The sequence below is a fragment of the Oreochromis aureus genome, linkage group 3 (genome assembly GCF_013358895.1).
Source record: "Oreochromis aureus strain Israel breed Guangdong linkage group 3, ZZ_aureus, whole genome shotgun sequence".
In the NCBI taxonomy this organism is placed as follows: Eukaryota; Metazoa; Chordata; class Actinopteri; order Cichliformes; family Cichlidae; genus Oreochromis; species Oreochromis aureus.
In genome coordinates, this window is record NC_052944.1 from 37,248,950 (window position 1) to 37,264,486 (window position 15,537).

The 15,537-nt window shown below is 42.3% G+C and overlaps 1 protein-coding gene across 2 annotated transcripts in view; it reads right to left on the reverse strand.

The window, feature by feature from the left end:
• Positions 1-12,529, reverse strand: part of nhsl2 (NHS-like 2) — a 187,398-nt gene extending 174,869 nt beyond the window's left edge. For both annotated transcript variants that reach the window (XM_039610131.1, XM_039610130.1), the window contains exon 1: positions 11,999-12,529. In XM_039610131.1, coding sequence (XP_039466065.1) covers positions 11,999-12,293 — 295 coding nt within the window. In that variant the 5' untranslated portion in view covers positions 12,294-12,529. The remainder of the gene's footprint in view (positions 1-11,998) is intronic.
• Positions 12,530-15,537: the final 3,008 nt, after the last annotated feature.

Sequence of the window (15,537 nt, forward strand, 5' to 3'; positions counted from 1 at the left end):
GTTTGCATTTTTAAAAAGTGCTAAAAACTTGTTTTTTCAGCCACTTAAAATAATGAACCCAGTTTTAAAACCAATAATTTGTTAAACAGGCAGCCACTGAGTAACATTTAGATTCACTGGAAGTTGTGTGTTAGTTTCTTTTTGCTCTACACAAGGAAAGATATGCTGTAACTCTGTAGCTGCCAGCCAGTCTCTAACTGTGCCATTAAATGCTGAGCAGATACCGCAAAGTGGGTTTTTAGGGCTTTAATTTTCAAAAAGAAAGCTACCTGATAGAGCTAAAAACAGTGCTAGTTCAAGTTTAACATTGTCAGTTAGTTAATGCTTTGCTGCTATAAAAATACAGATTGTAACCACTTGAAGTCACAAGTTCTCAAAATTTTTCTGGCACAACCCACCTAAAGGGCCAAAAAAGAAAACAGCCACACCTCACATTTTCTTTTATCAGTTATTAACAATAAAGGAGCCGAAATGAATTTTACTTATTTTCCTTTAAAAGTCCTTCATACACATTAGTTTCACTTCGTATTTTTCACCTGGTTGTCCACTCCACACCTGCAGTTGCTCCATGTCCCACCAGTGGGGATGACCCCACAGTTTAAGTAAAAGAGAACTTTCCTTGAGCATTCTCCACTACAACGTGCTTTAAGTTCTGGCAAATACAAAGCTGAAAACACATGCAAAACATTTACACACTAATATCAGGGCCAATTTAAATGAGCTGCAGGGTGTTTACAACAAAATCAGACTCAAACATTATTCTGTTTTCTGAGTAAGTGACACATATTTGTTTTTACAAAATTACATGTTTGACTGCAGGGCATAGTTTCAAAGACTTTTCTCACAAAAACAGAGACAAATGAAAAATCAAATGAAGAAAAATGACAGAAATGTCTGTCATTTTTCCTCCTCTTGATCCTCCCATCCTTCCTGGATTTCCCTCCTCCTTTCTTTCTTTTCCTCTCTCTTCACTTTGTGTCTTTTCCTCGACCCATTTATTCTTTTTTTCTACTTTGCCTCTGATTTTTATCCATTTCTCTCATGCCTGTTCAAGCTGTTCACCTCTGTGTGTGTCTGTGTGTCTACACATTGACAAATTGCTGCTCATATTAGAGAAAGACACACTACATGTAGTTCACAGCATGAGGCATCAGCACAAAAGACTACAGCACACACACATGCACACAGGATACACTGGCTGTTTCAAGCCTATACGAGCTCTAGCAGAGGGGGCAAAATGTAAACATTTTATCCCTTTTGGCAATGCATTTGTTTGTTTTATTGGTAGCAGATTAAGTCCCTTTATTTAACAATAAATGCGTGTGTTTGTTTTGCTGTTGTTGTGGGGACATTATAAGGAAATGTTGATGTAAATCATTAAAGTTTACACTGGGGAAGGTTTAAAGTTTGGGTGCATAATTATAAGACAGTGCAATGTCCTCTGAAGTGTCTGATGTGATGGAAACGTGTGTGTGTGTGTGTGTGTGTGTGCGTGTGCGTGTGTGTGTGTGTGTGTGTGAAAGGGAAAGGGCCAGGCTCTCAGCCAAGACAGGAAGTTGTTAGTAGGCTTTCTTCTCTGACTCCGTACCTGAAACCACAGCTCGCTTTCGTAAACTGAGGTCACAACAGCACTTTCACTCTCTCTCTCCCACACACACACACACACTCACTCTTTCTGTGGGGAATTAACCAATGGCTCTCACTCACACATTAAAACTGAGCAGTCACACAAAGCCTTGCAAGAAAACACCCATACTCATGCTTTCAGAGTGAGTCAATAACACAAAAATCATCTACTAGGATGACAGTAGTGTAACTGAGGCTGTCTGCTGAAACACATAGAAACCTTTGCATCTAACTTCTCAACATTTGAAATGTTTCACATTATTGGGATAAAAATTTTACCCAGAAAGGTAACTTTATGAAAGTATTTATGAAAATATGTGAGGACCTAGAAGGCTTCCCTGCAGAACACCATGTTCAACAACACTAGCTGAAAGATTCTTTCTTCAAGTATGAAACCGGTCAAACACAAAACAGAAATAGTCTGTTGATTAAAATGTTGTAATCACAAAACACTCAAGTCTTGTTTAAATCTGCTATGAATTTTAGGAAAACTCATTCATACATATATTCTTACTTTTTTTTGCAGAACACCTTAAGTATTCTTATTTAACTTTTATTTCACCAGCTGGGCCCACGTCCTCATCTTAGGTTTGACAGCATTTTAGTAGGTAAAGGTGAATGCTTTGACATGAATTGAGCTGCGGTTTGGGGAAGGCCTCGAAGGGGACTGGCGATGGCTCCCGGGCCTGGCAGATCCCCGTGTACTAAATAGAAGTGAAGAAGTTGAAGAATGGAGAACAAGGAGGGAGGGATGGTGGGGGACGTAAACGAGAATGAACAGCTTGCAGAACTGGGGGAACCTATATAGATGGCAGCCGGAAGGAGCGTGTTTGGAGGCGTGGTCCTGCTCCTGAAATTCCGATACATAATCTCCAAAACATTTATAGGCTGTTGATGGAAGAAAACTCAACACTGCAGTACCAAATAGTGACAAAATTGAGGAAATGTGATGATACTTTAGGTATTTCTTTGGTCCGAGAGGTTGTAGGTGTTAGATATACTGGTAACAATAATCTGTGGCTGTAACAGATACATGGCAGCTTGTGAAATAAAAAGATATATACCAACAGTTGTGCATGAAACACAAACAGCACTAAAAATGCACTTAGCCCTCGTGTCATTGGACATGGGTTTGTTAGGTTCCTGAGCAGGTCTGGAAAGAGACCAAACTGTCTTCATATAAAGAAATTGGTTAGAATGTTCAGGAGCAACCCAAGAAGCACCATGGCTAAAGCCACACCTGCATCACTGGCCACGGTGAAGGAAGTTTGTCCATCACCACGAAAGAAGCCGGAAAATCGATTCTAGAAAGACCAAAGAATTTACCCTAAGACAGTTTATGTCTGTGTTTGGTTAATGTCTACATGTTTCTTCTACCTTAATTTAACGAGGAACTGAAAATCCTGAGATTAAGAATTACCCTTTTGCTTGGGTGTCCTGGGAAGAACAGGCAATTTCCAAGCTGAAGGGCCTTACCCAGTTTTGAACCCAGGACCCGTCTGCACTAAGGCAGCGATGTCAAACACTGATCCACCATGCTGTTTATACATGAAAAACATCTCATTAAAAGTATACACACGTTGAAATTTTGAAGTTATTGTTTGTGAATTCCAAAAAATGAAACTATTAAATGATGCCCTCCTAGAAAAACATCATCAGCATTGGTTTAAAGTTTGTTTATGTTTGCAGCTCTGAAACTGCTAGTTTTCTGTCACATTATATAATACAGCATTTTGATGAATAATTCCACCTAGTTTATGAGAATGTGCAAATGAGATTTGCCTCTGGAAATTTGGCAGATCCAAATATTGATTTCAACTAAAAACAAAAGTAAGATTTTTTTTTTAAATAAAAAGTTGGAGTGGTGGCGGGAAGTTTTTCAGTCCTGCTACCGCTGCCCTCTGAATCACCAACAGTAGGAAGAGAGATGGTGGGGGAGGATGAGGAGAAGTGAATGTTTTGACTCAAGGAAAGAGTTCACGGACTGTAGATATGATTAAAAAAACTGTGGGATTACAAAACACCTCCATATCCAAAGCCGAGAAGTCTAAAATCAAATGGTGGCCATAGCTAAAAAGAGGTTTTAGCTATGGTCTCCTGTCACAGAGGAGTGTTGGGAGATGGAAAAAGAAGAGGAAAATGTGAGAAAGGAGGGGAAGGGGACTTACAGAAAGGGGATGAGATGCAGGGATACTAAGACATGAGGGTGACATCCACCCATGGGAACGAGATAGAAGGGGCGAGGGAAAGTCTTTTAAATCATTTCCTTCCCATCAGCTTTTTGATTAAAATGATTTAGGTTCAAATAGAGGAGCAAAACAATGTCTGTGTTCTCTACATGCTGAATGATATGAACAAAATTAAAATGTCCCCTTTTGTTCAGATAAGCCATCGTTTACTTGATGTTGGTGTTTTCCCTGTATTATTGTTGCTACCTTAAATATAAAGCTCTTTGAGGCATAGTTTCTGGTCTAATGCTGCTTTCTTTAAAGCATTTTCTAATAAATTTCTACACCTTTATGTTCTTTATATAATATAAACCTGAAAAAGTGGATAAATCTTTCAGATATTGAAAGAAAAAAAAAGCACCACAGTGATCTCCTGAGGCCACACCCCTATTCAGTGATGTCACAGCAGGTGCTTTGCCTTCAGCACCTCAGGGATAACACCTGCTGTGAGCTCAGGAACTAGGAATTGTCCACAAGCGGATTAAAATTTGTTTTTCATGCAAACATCTAACACGACTGGGACTGTGAGGCCGAGCAGGGAACATTTTGTTACAAGAAACTCAAAAAAAAATAAATCAGTGCAAGGTCAAAGAAGGAATGTGGTTTCCCACATAGTATAAAGCTGGAAACACGCACAAAAAGAAAACACCAAACTTTGGTTCCCATTCACATACTTGGGATACTCCTGCCCCACTTTGGGTCAACAGCAGCCAACAAAAAATGGCAGGAAATGAGCCCAGTATGAAAAAAGCTGAAGAGGAGGTGTTTCAAAGGGCAAACTCCTCAAGTTCAGGCCCTTCTGAGTGACAACTTCCAGTGGAAAGTGGACACACACACATGCACACACACATTCCTCCCGCTATCACGCTTTCCAAAGCGACGACTGACATCTTCTTCCTCTCTGTATCAGTGCGACTCCTCCCCTCCTCTCCGGGCGCAGGAAGCCAGCTCCGATTCCCTCCAGTGCTTCACCATGCAGAGATCTTGGAAGCGGCTCAGGAGATCCGACTCCTGAACAAAGTCTACACTGGGTGGAAAAAATCCCCTCATCCAGGCTGGGAACATGTGTTTTACTGTGTGTGCAACTCCACTTTCTTTGGCAGGTGGAGAGGGGGGATTGTCAGTGGTTGTTATTGGAGAAAAAGCACAGATCCAAGTTTTTTTTTTCTTCAAATGAATGAGGGAAAATAATGTGAGTGTTTCTCATCCTTACAAATTGGAAAACCCTCAACTATCTTAACCTAACCAAACACTAACCACAGGTGGCGCTCGCATGGATCCATCTTAACTTTTCCAGTCATGGTGTAGCAGCCATAACCATGCATGGGGGAGCTGTTGAGCCTGATTTCAACATGTTTGAGCAGTGTGCTCAAACATGGGGCTGTAGTAGGAGATAAGTCGTCCATAAAGACATCCAATGGTGGGCTCTGTTTTAAGCCTTTCCAAAACCAAACACATGAGAGCAAGTGTAAGAAATGGATTATACTCATAAGCTGCAAAGTACCTAGCTTACTTCCTACAGTCGAAGCTCCAAAGCCCGGGGCGTTTTATTAGAGCCTCCGGCAGTTTTTAAAAGTCCCACTCAGCATTGTGTGGTATTGATCCCAAGTTTACTCGATCATTGTGATCTAAAACTGACTGTAGCTTCAGAGTTAGAGTAAACAAACACACCACTTAGTCCTTCAAAAGTGAAAACACACAAAGAAATAAATATTAAAAAACTGCATTCACAAATTAAATGATGCCAGATTTAATATTGCTATTAAACAATTAACCTCATCCCCAGGACCTGAGTTGGTGGTGTGGCCCATTTATTGAAAATTCTTTGGCGTTGTGCTGTTACTCAGTGGGCTATGGCATAAGTGCGAGTGATCAGTAAATGTTATTTGTGAACAAGCAGTGTTACTGTTGTTATAGGGCTGTTTTAACCCAACCCATGATCTTCCCCTTTCCTTAACCAAGTCATTTTTACCAACTAAACATAACCAGTGATAGGAAGTGAAAGTAAAAAGTCAGGTTGGGAGAGTGGGGGTGCAAATCATGAAGGTCCCAATGAACATGTACAAAGTCTCCTGGCTGGTAACCACTGACAGAGCAGAGATGCACCGACTGCAGTGTTCTTGGTTGATTCTGACTTTTTGACCTGCCATTTTTTTTCCCTAAGACCTGTAACTCCCACATATACAAACAAAAATAAACTTTTCATAATTTCAAAGCAGATATTAAACTTTGTCTCCCCCACCCCCCACCCCCAAACGATGAGTTGCAAGATTGAGTTGCTGTAAACCTACCATTACCTGACATATTTAAGCTTACAAAGCAAAAGCAGGTGCAGCTGAGTCACATAACAAAACAAATATCAGGTACCTACATATAATTGTCCTCCTAACTGCTTTGACCTTTTGCTTATACTGAGGCTCCTTCTTTTAGCTTTAGCTTGAGCCACTTAGCCTTTGTTAGCTTCTTAAAAATGTCCATGTTCAGCCGAGTGAGGGTGATTTAGCTGGCATAGATTCGGTTTGTTGTTACGAACACTGGTGAAATTTGTGACTTCCTCATTCACAGTATGAATGTAACTACTACGTGTCCGGTTGATAATCGAACTTACGTGAGACTGACTGAAAATCAGCCGAGTCTATATCTAATCTTATAACATGACTTTACACTGTAGCTAATGTTGGCACAGCTACTCTGGAAATTTTCCAGTGTTTACTGTAACAGCTTTACTGTATTTATACTTAAAGTAGGGGAGTGTAACAGATGAGTTTAATCTTTATCTTTTAACTTCGGTCGAAGCATGTGTAATTAGGCCACTGCTGATGTCACTCAGCTCTGTGCCTGCATTAACCATGCCACTGATGTCATGAGATACTATTTTAGCATTAGCCACGAGCCTCTAACAGAAAGCTAAATGGAACATTTGCCAGAAAATTCAAAAGAAAATATCAAAAATGACATAAAACGTCTGTTTCCCCCTGTCTAGGTTTTTAAAGCAACATAGTCACAAAGAATAAAATCATCATCAACCAAGCAGTTACTACTGATGCGAGTCTAATGTTAGCAAGAGGCTAAAGTAGCTAAAAAAACAGACAACTCAAAGGAAAATGAAACAGATGGAAAACAATTGTGTTTCTATTTCTTTAAATATTCAAATAAAGTAGCCAGAATCTAGCTTCTATACAGCAGAGCCGCCAAAATTACAAACCCACTACAACTACTGAGGGGTGGGGGCTTTGATCCTTTACGAAGTTATGAGTCTTATTAATAAAAGTAAAAGCGGTTTCTTTGTGTTCATTGCAGAGAGTTTTTTTTTTGTTTTGTTTTTTTAAAAGGATGTAGCCATTATTCATGAAGCCAAGAGCTGAGCGCTTTATCCATCGCTCAGGCTCTGAGCCTGGTTCTGCAGGAGGTTTCTACCCGTTAAAAGGGAGTTTTTCCTCCCCGCTGTCACCAAGTGCTTGCTCATAGTGAGTTGTCTGATTGTTGGAGTTACTCTTTAGCAATGTAGGGTTCTTATCTTACAATACAAAGTGCTTTGAGGAGACTTAGTCCTCATTTTTCTGTTGGTGAAATGCAAATCAGTGTTTTCCATCCCTGCTGAGACAGTAGGAGGTAAGAGAGAGGGAGAAAGAGGCGGTGAAGTGAGGATGAGGATGGAAGATGAAGGCCCAGGCGGGCTTGTATTGATTATTAAGCCGTGCGCTTCGGCCCACGTGTTAGCGATACAGTATGAGCCCACACAGGATTTTAGAAAGGAGAGCGAAAAGTGAGGAGCATCAAACACCGATGAGCTCATGTATTAAAACACACGCACACACACCGGCCAACACATGCGTGAGTTTTCTGTAAAGTAAACCAGAGGACGAACTGCATTTTGTTTTATCTCCCATCCTCTCCTCCTTCCAGCTCTACATCTGGTCTGTTTTAAGAGGGACTTTCTCTTTCTGTCTTATCATGCTGTACGTGCTCGCTCGCACACACACACACACACACACACACACACACACACACGGCCTGCTGACAGCCTCGTAAACTCATGTTCACAGTCAGCTTGCTTTATTCATCCGCTCACTCTCGAGCTGCAGTGCAAACACAGTCAAAGCTGCCTTCGATAAGTTTGTGCAAAGTTTGCAGAGCGAAACACGCTGGCGGCCACAGTGCAGATTTCCCATCGTGCATCTGGCCATCTCTGTACCATCAGATGAAAGCATCCACGAACGTGTTAGATATTACAGAACAGGTTTTTTTTATTGCGTCATTGGACCGATTTCCAGCCTTTTGTTTTTCACAGAATGTGTTTGATTCGACTGCCACGTGTAAAATCAAAACCAAACCCTCTTTATGCTTAACTCTGACCGACGTCCTCACATGGTTTTCTCTTTTCAAGTGTCACTCCCTAATCTGTCGTAACTGGTAGGCACACGCAGCACAGTCTCACAGCAGATGTAATAATGACTTTTAATCTGCTGATGTGTGTTCTAGGAAATTAATTTTCCCTTTTTTGTTTCGTGTCTCTGAAGATCATTTTTCATCAGACCAGTCTCATATGTGCACAGCCGAGCCCTTGTAAACAAAATGAATATTTTTCACTTTTAAATGGTGAGAAAACTCAGCTGCAAACTTTTGCAGTTTGTACCAGAGACCACAGTTAAATCATATACATGACAGATGTTTACACTTCTTTTCTGTTATTCTGCTTGAGCAGGAAAAACTGTATTGTTATTCAAATGACTCTAATTTGTTTTTTTAAGTTGTCTTTTTCTTATGTTTAGATATCTCGGCAGTTAAATGTGCAGTTAAACTTCTCACACCCACAGAAAGAGGAGTTTCAGTGGTCTGGTGTGTATTTATGTATGTGGCCCACAGTGTAAAATGGGTTTGACATCCCTGCCATACACAGGACAGAAGATGAATTAAGCTTCCAGGTCTGAAAAGAGAAGCCAACAAGGAAATCCCTTAAAGCTGCATTCTATTTTAATGACCACCAGGGGGCGATAGCCATGGCTGTAAAAGGTCTTCCTGTCCAGTTCACTATGTTGCCCAAGGACACTTTGACACATGGAGTGGAAAAGCCAGAGATGTCTGTTGGTAGGCAACCTGCTCTATAACCTGAGCCACAAGTGATACAGCACCAACATGCTTGGTATGTGTCGTATGTGGGGTTGGGGAGCCAGAGATCGAGGCACAGACCTTCCAATTGGTAAACGACCCACTCTACCACATGAGCCATCCCTAAGAAACCAATGGGAAAAAGGCCACTCATTTTGTGTTACACTGAATCGTCCACTTTGTAAATTTTGATAATTTTAATGACAAATTCTTAATTACCAACAACAGAAAGCACATACTCCAAAATACACGTTGGAGGTTATGAACTTATTTGTATCTTTCTTTGGATTTTTCTTATTTGGTCTTTTACCGATGCCATCCACATGTCTATCTTATAAGGGCCGGATACCAAGTGTCATGACATTTGGGCCACATCTGGCCCACCCAGACATCTGCCATACCTCATGTCAAGCCCGGTTCATTGATTCTGAAACCACATCTGGACCACAAGACATCTGCCAGAGTCATAACCAATCCACAACTGCCAGAATAGGTCCAAATGTGTCTGCTACCCAGACCAAACACAACACTCAAAGTTAGAAGAAAGGATGCTTCAAAACATACCCAACGCCAGTGGATGATCATACTGACAGCACCCTTGGTCAGTATGATCAAGGGTACATTTAATCAAGTACTTTAGTAAAGTACCCTTAATATACATCTACTTTTTTGAGCTTTTTTGTGTTCTACTGTTACTGGGCTATATTTTAGATGCAAATACTGAAGGTTTAACTCCTTATGTTTTATTTTAAAGCTTTAATTAGTTACAATGTGGTGAATTTAAAACAAATCTACTAATATACAGTGTTGTTGTATAATTCAAGATTACTGTAGTCTGCAACCTCAAGTGCTTAAAAAGAAAGCTGCTGCACTTTAGTTTTGTGAAGATGCTCTCATCCGAGAGGCTTCTTCATTAGTAAACCCACTGACTTCCTCCCACAGACCAAAGACATGCAAGTTAGTGGGGATAGGTTAATTGGATACTCTAAATTGCCAAATAGGTGTGAATGGTTGTCTGTGTCTATGTTTTAGACTGGCAACCTGTCCAGGGTGTACCCTGCCTCTTGCTCTAAGACAGCTGGTATGGGCTCCTGCGACCCTGAAAAGGATAAGCGGAAGAGAATGGATGAATGGAGAATGGCACATCAGCTGTACGTGCAGTACACATCGGTGAGTGTGCAAAGTGAGAAATGTAGCAGTCATAGTTAGAGGTGGACCAGGGTTATATAGCTCCGGCCTGAGGGTATAAGTGTGGATGGTACATGAGGTCTTTAAAAAATTAAGAAGTTGAGTTGTCTTCTTTCTAAGCACCCAGAGAACCTACACAGAGATATCTGTTAGCGATACATTGAGTGTAACAATAAGTAGTCTGACAGCACAAACCTCTGCCAAGGCAGCTCACTCTGTGGGCCATATTTACTTTTAAGGGAACTCTATTGTATTTTGTATATATATTCATGAACGTACTTTAAGTTTGTAGCCTGCACCTTGCACCTGTAAAAAACAGCTTTGTGTTATTTACCTTTAATATACCTGACATATATATCAGTATGATTATTCATTGTTACTTTTTTCTCTCTCTTAGCAATATTTTCCTTCAAGACATGACATATTTTAGGGGTCAGCCTGAAAGAAGGGTACATGTGAAACCCAAAGGTGAGGTCAGAGGTCAAACATGACATGATGTTTTAAATCTTTATATGGTACTTTCTATAATTTGGACAACACACGCCACACTATCATACTTTCCAAGTTGCAAGGCCTTGAAGTTGACCTTGAAGACCTTTTAATGTTAGATGACCTCACTCTACACCCCTGCAAAGATTTACCAGAATTCATTCGAAACTTTCTGAGCTACTGTGTTTGACACGATGACCATGTAAGCATGTGGTCAAAAGCACTGAATCCCTTTTACTCATTCCTTACTTTTCCTTTAGCAAAGTCTTTAACCCTAACCCTCATTTCAGCACTTTGCAAAATACATAGTAATACAAACTGATGTTTAAACATCAAGCAGCAGATCTGTATTTGTGCCCAGGGCTGCAGGTGAGCCTGAAACATGTGCCTGCAACAGATTCCCAGAACATCTTGGTTTCTCTGATAACTAAACACCAAATAACTAAATCTTCTGCTCATCTCTCACTTATAAAATCCACAATCTAGAGTAACCTGTTAATGAGACTGCAACTTTCAGAGTTCACATCTTGGCTCACGTGATGACGGACATGATTAATAGTGGGTCAGCGACCACCTCCTGAGGGGAAACCCCCACTAGGGTTTAGATACTTGAGCCTCTCCGCTTTTTGGTTTTAGAACTGAAGAAACATATTCAACAAACTTATATAAGTCCAGTCGCTTTCCACCCAAGCTCTTAGGATCAGAGTAGACACGGTTTCCCCTCCCTGGGAGACAGTTACACGCCTCTGCTCACACATCGTTCACGCAGGCAGAGGAGCCGGCAGCTGAGGTCAAACCGTGTTTACAGATAAACAAGAGGGAAGACCACAGCGACAAAACTCTAAAACACTCATCACATCCACGCATTTTCACCCACTTCACATTCCACTCTCCACACCCACAACGTGCTGCCTTCAGAGGCATCTGGTAAACCTGCACACCCCTGAGCCAAAGTCGCATGCTATGAAGCTTCGGTGACTGCCGAGCGGACATGAACTCCACCTCCTCAACCATCACGTGTCAGCAAATTAAATCAAACATGTAGTTTCATCTTCCCAAAGTGACCTGCGGTGTTTCCCGCAGCAACTGAAGGCAGAGCGCTCTGCTGACAGCTGACAATAACAAACCTCACACTCGCTCACGCGCACGTGCAGGGCTGGCCCTCTGTCACTGTGGAGACTGTCACAGTGAAACCCCAGAGTGTCAGAGCGCGCGCTGACTGCACAAAACTTTCACCCAACTCATGTCACCACACACAAGACTAAAAACAAACCAACAAACAGCTGAGCTCTTCTGCAGGTGTGAGCTCCGTCAGCTGAACTTAAGCTTCTTCATCTTTTTTTTAAAATCTCTCTTACTTCTCGGTGGAGGTTTGCTGACCAGCTCTGCGACGTGCCTCTGCAGTCGGACCACTCTGCCCTCCAGCGCGCAGGACCGGTGGCAGATGGACACAAGGTCTCCCTCCAGCTCCTCCAGGATGCTCACCGAGTGCCGGGACAAATCCGAGAGCTGTCGGAGCACCGAGCACAGGGTGAAGCTGCACACGTCCGCCAAGTCCCCAAAAATCTCCCCCTGCTCCTGCTGCTGCTGCAGCCTCTTGCCGTCGGGCTTGCACACATCTTTCGGAAGTATCGTGCGTTTACAAAAAGGCATGATTTCTCTCTCCCGCCTCCTCTGATTCCAAAAATATCAAACTCCTCAGACAGTCAAGTTATATCCCCGTGGACCTTCTCCCTCCGGGCGGCGCACAGCCACACGCCACGGATCCTCCGGGAGGTAAAAGTGCGCTGCTGGCTGAGCGGCTGGGAGCGAGTTGCGCGTCGTGCGCCCTCATTGTTTTTGACTGCAAGCGAAATTTTTTTTCTATTTTTTTCAGTGGAGAGGAGAGAGTCGGCTGCTGCGAGGACTGTAGTCAAGATAGGAAGAGTGTGAGAGACGACATTTCCTGTTAAATCTTCGAAATTAAAGCCCGAATTTACTGCGATTCTTATCGGGGAATCTGCGCACATATAAAACCCCTGAACCGACTAGTTTTATGCATATTCAGCCTCACGTATAGAAACATGGTTCTGTTTTATGAGACCTTTTTGCGCTGTTATCGCAACTTTGATAGCATTTCATTTACTCTTTACACCCTTTTTATATTTTCAAACATGCTTTTATTGTGAAAAGATTCACCCCGCGTCACATCTTTTTAAGTCGGGCTTGACGCAGCGACACAGTGCGCAACAGTCTGGTGTTTCCCTTGGAGGAAACCTGTCAGAAGGAGGGAGAGATGAAGAGAGGAGGAGGAGGAGGAGAAGATGGAGGAGGACAGAGAAGGGGATGGATCATCTCCTTCATGCAGCATCACCGCAACCACCACCACAACCGCGCGTGACCGCCTTGTCTGTGCCCACGCGTGCATGTGCAAAATCGAAATGAAGCGAGTGGGAGCTCGTGTCCGAAAACTTTTGCGTTCTTCTGTCGGGAGCTGGCTTTGATTTCCTCACTTTATGGGTGGGGGAGCTTGCGTGGAGAGGCGTTAAGCTCGGCCACATGCACCTTGCAGACTGCGAGCCAGGACACATCCACGGTAGTCTTCACTGACTGCGGCCAGGTTTTCAACATGTGGAGCAGCAGAGTTGCCAAACATAAGGCCCGAGGGGACCAGAATCGGGCTGGCAAAGACTCCAATCCGGCCCACTGAAAGGCTTTTGAAAAGTTGAAGGAGGGCGTAAATCTTAAAGTTGAAAGTGTATTTTCATAAGTTTCAAGCTTTTCCTGCTGATACCCCCCCCACACACACACACACACACAATGGCCATTCATACTACATCAAAATTATTGAGATAAACCATTAAATAAGTTTTAGGTGAACTAACCAAAACTTTGTGTTTCATAAATACAGGAGAGAGTCTGGGCAGTGGGCTACTAGAACCTTTTCTGTAACTTTACATATTTATTGTTTAGAATATTAAGATATCACAGGGGATTAAATGTTTGGTTAAAAGTCTGTAAAGAGACATAGAGGGGAGTTTCAGTGGTAGGAGGCGTTGACTTTGTCTACTTATTAAAATGGCAGCTGAGTGTAGGCATGAAATGTTTTTGGATTGTCCAGTAGCAGCTTTGACATCAAACGGCCCAAAAATTAAGATCAAAATAAGAAGCAAGATTTCCAAAACAGAGCCAAACGTGTCAGCGGAGGCTGTGCCGAGTGAAAAACGAGGTCGCTTTAAAGAACTGGGTCTCAAAATGAGGAGGATAAGAAAAACTAAGGAACAGAAATTCCCAAGTCAGACCATCTCACCCCTCCCACCCCCCACATCACCAAATCTTTCTTCTCCATAAGCTGAATACATGTGCAGACCTCCGCTCCAGACCCAGATTTCCAGATGGGGACACAGCAGTGCTCAAACACATTACACATGCCTAACGTCATTTTATCTGAGCCTGCAGGTCGTTACAGTGACAGCTCAGATCACGAGTCCTTTGTTTCAGTCGTCTAGCTCCACAGATGTGAGGACTGGATTTTTAGAGTACCTGGTTTGACACAAACAGTTCTTTCTACGAGGGTCCATTGGTGCCAAAACTATGTTATGTGTCAGGATTTTTGGCCAAACTTTAAGAGTTTTTAAATCCATTGAAGGTTTTTAATTTTGGAGGCAGGCTGCTTAAGAAAGAGAACTGACCAAACAATTTACAGTCTGCAATTCACACTTACCACCATGTCGACTGCATTAAAATCATTTTAACTGACTAGCTCTTATTTAGTGATGTTACAAACTGCCAGGAAAGGCTGCCAAAGGTGGAGGAGTTTAGGTGTCTTGTGGTCTTATTGATGAGTGAGGAGAGAGGGCAGCAGGGGACTGACAGCCGCCCCTGCAGTGATGTGGATGCTGAACTGGACCAGCGTGGTGAAGACAGAGCTGAGTGGAGCTGTGGATTTACCATTTGATCTTTGTCCCTACCCTCACCTTTGGTCACGAGCACTGGGTAGATGGACGGATGGGAAGAGATAAAAGCATGAATAATCATCTCAAGTTCAGCCTTTGACACCAGCCTACTGAGTTTTTAAAAATTCCCATAATGATAACAACTGTTCTGAACCAGCTGTTTGCAGTGATGAACTGTCAAAAACAGCACCCAAGTTTCTGAAGCCCTGAGAAGATTTCTGAAATCACACATTCAGGGGCAAAAAACAACATGTGTTCAGTCAAAACTGAAGTGCAGTTCAAAGTCGAAAAGAAAGTCAGTCGACACAGAGTGTAGCCATGGAAACATAATTTTGGCACAAATGGACCTCCATACTAAACTCCATCTGATGCCCGCTGGAGGAGGATGGAGGAGAAAGCTCAGAAGCTCTAAAGCGGAGCTCCGAGTTGATACCGTCTGAGTGTTGCTCAGATATTTTCACAGATTTTTCTTTCTGCATTTCTTTGACATTAATATGAGTCATGTCAGCGCCGCCCTGTTACCCATCTAACAAAAACAAGATAAATTCAAATAACTGAGCTGCTTCTGCGTCTGCTGCTGCAGTGCTGTGTGATTAAAAAGTTAAAGATAATTCAACACGGAAACGATGTAGGTGTGTTGGGTTTCTTCTAACGCGTAGCCCGAGGCCTCAGATAGCAAACACAAATATCAGTGGGTGTATTATTTTAACCCCAGAGGGAGCTTAATATTACACCTGCACATCGCCATTTTAACATCAGCAAACGGAACTAAATATACTCCACTTAGGTGGGTGAGTACACCGCCCTGAAATTCCCTAGGAGATTTACATATATATATATTTGCAGATTTAGCAAAATAGTGTATATCTCTGTGACACCCTCAGAGTCTATCAACAGTCCGGCATATCCTGTATGATCACAATCAGACGTGTACTATTAAAAGGTTTTTTATAATTAGTGCA